The sequence below is a fragment of the Nannospalax galili genome, unplaced genomic scaffold (assembly GCF_000622305.1).
Source record: "Nannospalax galili isolate Female #2095 unplaced genomic scaffold, S.galili_v1.0 scaffold189, whole genome shotgun sequence".
In the NCBI taxonomy this organism is placed as follows: domain Eukaryota; kingdom Metazoa; phylum Chordata; class Mammalia; order Rodentia; family Spalacidae; genus Nannospalax; species Nannospalax galili.
In genome coordinates this window covers 4,353,602-4,358,209 of record NW_008360331.1, presented here as the reverse complement: position 1 = coordinate 4,358,209, position 4,608 = coordinate 4,353,602, and the positions used below count along the sequence as shown (strand labels likewise).

At 38.4% G+C, this 4,608-nt stretch overlaps 1 protein-coding gene across 1 annotated transcript in view; it reads right to left on the bottom strand.

Moving 5' to 3' along the window:
- Positions 1-1,121: 1,121 nt before the first annotated feature.
- Positions 1,122-4,608, bottom strand: part of Lamtor3 (late endosomal/lysosomal adaptor, MAPK and MTOR activator 3) — a 12,006-nt gene continuing 8,519 nt past the window's right edge. The window contains exons 5-7 of the mRNA XM_008826168.3: positions 4,174-4,307; positions 3,648-3,711; positions 1,122-1,678 (exon numbers count right to left, since the gene is read on the bottom strand). Coding sequence (XP_008824390.1) covers positions 1,605-1,678; positions 3,648-3,711; positions 4,174-4,307 — 272 coding nt within the window. The 3' untranslated portion in view covers positions 1,122-1,604. The remainder of the gene's footprint in view (positions 1,679-3,647; positions 3,712-4,173; positions 4,308-4,608) is intronic.

Genomic DNA, 4,608 nt, shown 5'->3' with positions numbered 1-4,608 from the left:
ATAACATGTCAGGAAGACATACTTCTGGAAGGATTACAAGACCAAAGGCTATAGTTTAATAGAAAATAAAATATCTGTGCAATAAAGGCTGTAAGGATTTAGCCTCCTACTAGCAGGACATGAGGAAGACTGGCCTGCTTATTGAATAATCCTTTTCCTGTTATCCTATGATGTCATTTTTACAATGTTTAAGTTCTCATATTCATGTCTTAAGTCCTCATCTTCATGCTTTAAGTCCTTTATAAAATTTTAAGGGAAGTGTTTTGGATTAATCCATTGATCTAAATGGACATCTTGATTTAGTACTACTCTCTCTACTAAGTGATTCTAGGGCTGACAAGATGGCTCCATGGGTAAAGGCACTTGGCTGCCAGGTCTGACAACCTAAGTTCAGTGCCTCAGACTCAGGTGGTGGAAGGAGAGAACTGACTGTTGCAAGTTGTCCTCTGATAACTACCCCAGAGTAGACAAATACCAAGGGAGTGGTGTTTCTGAATTGCACTTTGGTAGCTCCAGTGACTGGCACACAGGAGATGTTCAATGAGAATGTACCGAATCATACTAGTAACAAGTGACTGTAAAGAACCACGAGGAAGGTCTTAACTTGAACAGCTAATCACATTCCCAAACATTTTAGGACATAAACAACAGAGATATTTCTTTCTTGGGAGATTAAATGAGCTTCATGGATGAGCTCTGCCTATAAATACTGAGTTTATACTAGGTAAAGTAATCTCCAATACAATATCTACAAGAAGCATTCACTATTTATTCATGTGGCTAAAAGAGTCAATTATGTGCATTAAACTTTTAGAAGTAGTCTGAAATAAAAGGCCTATATAGAGCTCAAACTATATTTTTAAAAATACTATTTTATTTATATTCATGTATGAAAATGGCTATACTATCATATTTATATACAATATACTGATTTGCAAACAGAATTCAATAACATTTAAATTTTATGAACACAAATATTAAGACAATGGTTATAGAAAGCAGAATAGGAAGAAAAGTTGTAAGCTATAATCCTCCTTTTATTAAACAGCAGCACCTTCTGTGAAGAATCAAATCAATTAGTAATAGGCATCTATGCTGAAAATAATATATACAAAGGAAAGTTAGTGATTGTACTGACTTTATTATTTTTACTAAGTCATTTTACCTTCCTCACACTCAATGCAAAGACAGCAAATATAATCTGAAGAAAAATATGTCCTCATTATTATTCACAATGAAAAGGATCTGTGGCCTGCAGAAGTGGGCACTTATGGGCTCCAGTGGATCAATATACCATTTTGATTCTGATCCACTGGATAGACTAACATCCATTAGCAGGTGCCCACACTAACTCCATGGGAGCTGCAATAGACTGAACCATTTCTGTGGTGTCCCCAGATCTCCCGAGATAAGAAAAGACCTTCTACACGTAAATAACAGCTGCCCCGTCTATACATTACAGCTACAGGCTCCTTTTCTTTAGCGTCAGGTGGTAAGGGCCCCTTTCCTGAATACAAAGGTGAAATTATCACTGTGGTCTCAAGATTGCTGGATTGGTGTTGAGGTGCTACAAAGAGAAGGTGCACATCAAAACCACAGAGAAATTAAGACGCTTCCACAACTTTTATCAGTTCTTCAAATAATGGAGCAAGCTCCTTTTCTAGGCTGACGATTAGTCCTAGAAGAGATTTAAAAATTAAGCATGTTAGAAATTTTTTTCCTACAAAGCATCAATTGAGCATTCTCTGTCCAAAATTCAGTTACTACAAAGTAAATCAGGCATAGTTTATTCTCCATAACTCAAAACAGAATACTCTAATACCTAATAAAGCAAAAACTCCATATTCATTATGAAGTTTATTTTTATAATCTATTATCAAATAGATGAATGAAAAATATTTATCTGTATTAGTAGATACTGAGTGGATGAAAGGTGTGCATGGCCACATCCATTTTTTTTTTTTTTTTTTGAGACAGGGTTTTACTCTGTAGCCCTGGCTGGCCTTGAACTCAGAGATCTTCCTATCTCTGCTTCTGGAGTGCCACAATCCCTGCCCTAGTGTGGTGGTCGTAGAAGGAAAATGTCAATTTATATTTTACTGTTTCAAAATGTGTATAAATTCAGAAGTAATACATAACAAGGTTTTACAAAAGTAGGTGTATTACTTTTGACTCAATTTTTTTTTGGTCTTTTCGAGACAGGGTCTCCCTGTAGCCCCAGCTGTCCTGGAACTTACTATGTAGACCAGGTTGGCCTTGAACTCACAGAGATCCGCCTGCCTCTGCCTCCCGAGTACCAGATTAAAAGCGTGCGCCACCATGCCCAGCCCAATTTTAACACTGTATGACGTTAGGCTTCTTCAATATTGAGCAAAATAAAGTTATTTTATAAATTCAATAAGGCTACTTCAAATGAAAAAATAAAAAACTTTAAAGGTAAATGGTAGAGTAAAAAAGTTCACTGATGCATCTGGGACACAATGGTGTGGCAAAGAGCACCCGGTTTAGTGGAATAAAGGCGACCTGGGTGCCTATTCCTTGCTCAAAGATCTTACTCTGTTTTATAAGATATCAATGTGTGTGGATGCTCATTAGCGGCTCACAATATGGCAACTGACAATTTGGGGTGTGATGACAGGTTAATTAGTCAAATATGAGGTTCAGTATAATTTTTTTTTGAGACAGGGTCTCCCTGTAACCCTGGCTGGCCTTGATCTCACAGAGGTCTGACTGGGTTTGCCACCCAAGTGCTGGGATTAAAGGTGTCCACATCTATTTCCGAATCCTTCAGCCCTAAAGACTGGAACTGTGTTCATCCTAGTCACTGTTATCACTGTCTGTGATGGTTACTTCTAATTGTCAACTTGACACAATCTAGAATCACCTGGGAAGACTCTAAATGAAGGATTATCTAGATCAAGGCGGCCTATGGAAATGTCTGAATGGGATTACCTTGACTACATTAACTGGGGTGGAAACTTGCTCACTATGTACCATTCCCTAGGCAGAGGAGTTTTAACTGTATGAGTGGAGAAGTGAGCAGAGCATGAGCACACATCCATTTATTCACTGTCTCTTCTCCTTTTTGACTGTGGATGTGATGTGACCAGCTTCTCAAGCTCCTGGTGCTGTGACTTCCCTGCCATGATGACCTGTACCCTGGACCGTGAGCTAACCAATCCTTGCCCCCATCTTGCTTTTGTCTCTAAATTCTCCATCATATTCTTTTTGTCCACTATTATTCAAAAAATATTCACAATCTAATCGAATTGATTGACTATACAGAATTAAATCATTTTGACATTTGATGTGCTCTATTTAGTTTATGTTCTACACCGTTCGATTTCCTTAAACTGCTTAAATGGGGCGAAGTATAACAGATAATATAACACTGAACTGGACTAGTTTCTATCACATACACCTCTAACCTCCTATACTGTCCAATCTGAACTTGAAAAATCACCCCCATAAAATGCAGAAGGCAAGTGTTAGCTCTATTATACAGATACGGAAACTAGGATTCAGAGAAATCAAGTTCAAGGAGAAGATGGTGGAAGTGAGCCCTAAGTTCACATTTTCTTTCTCTATATTATTCCTATCGTATCACTGCATAGATACAGCACTATAAAGGATTACTTCAAGCATACCTGTGTTGGCACTGCTGCTGGCAATGAAGCTCACCACCAGAGGTAAACGATTGAACTGAACTACCTAAAAAGAAAATAAGGACTAAGTAGTAAGTTGCATGATGAAAAGGAAGTATGATTCAGCTTCAAGCAAATTTAATTAAACAGCTTATTTAATTTTCAAGGAAAATGTTCCACCTGTTATAACACAAAAAATAAGTTGTTTGAGTCATGTAAGCTAACGGCACCATCTACTGGAGTTAACAGTGATCTAATTTGCACTTTTTAGGGTAACACACTATTTAAAAAAAATTTTTTTTATACGCCAGGCGTGGTGGTGCACGCCTTTCATCCCAGCACTCAGGAGGCAGAGGCAGGCCAGAGGAGTTCAAAGCCAGCCTGGTCTACATAGTGAGTTCCAGGACAGCTGGGGCTACAGGGAGACCCTGTCTCAAAAAGACCGGAGGGGGGAAAAAAAAAAGATACAGAACAATACCTGAAGTAAAATCAGTGAGCCATTTAAGCCATTTGACAATTATGTCCTTACCTGGTAGGTGTTATAGTAACAGATGATGCTTTTATTTTTTGAAAGTCCAAGCTTGCTCCCCTGGTCTGTTGCAAGGGCAAAAGTGGATAAGAATCCAGGCCTCAGCGCATGCTCCGGGGCGCTGTCATTGGCCACTGGAAAACAAGTCATTTGAATAAATGCAGAGAATAGGGTGGGAGAAGATGAATAGAACTAAATAAATAAATAAATAAACCCATAAAAGCCTAGGCACAAAGGTCTGTTTTTACACTGCTGAAAACCCTCTCGCTAACTGGGCTCATCAATTCAGGTAGGAAAAACTGCTTAATCAGAAGTTAAGTCATCATTAGGAAGGGAAGAGATACTGACTCACTTTTTTGTTTGTTTTTGCTGCTGTTGTTTTGGTTTTTTTTGGTGTTTTTGAGACAGGGTCTCCCTGTAGCCCCAGCTGTCCTA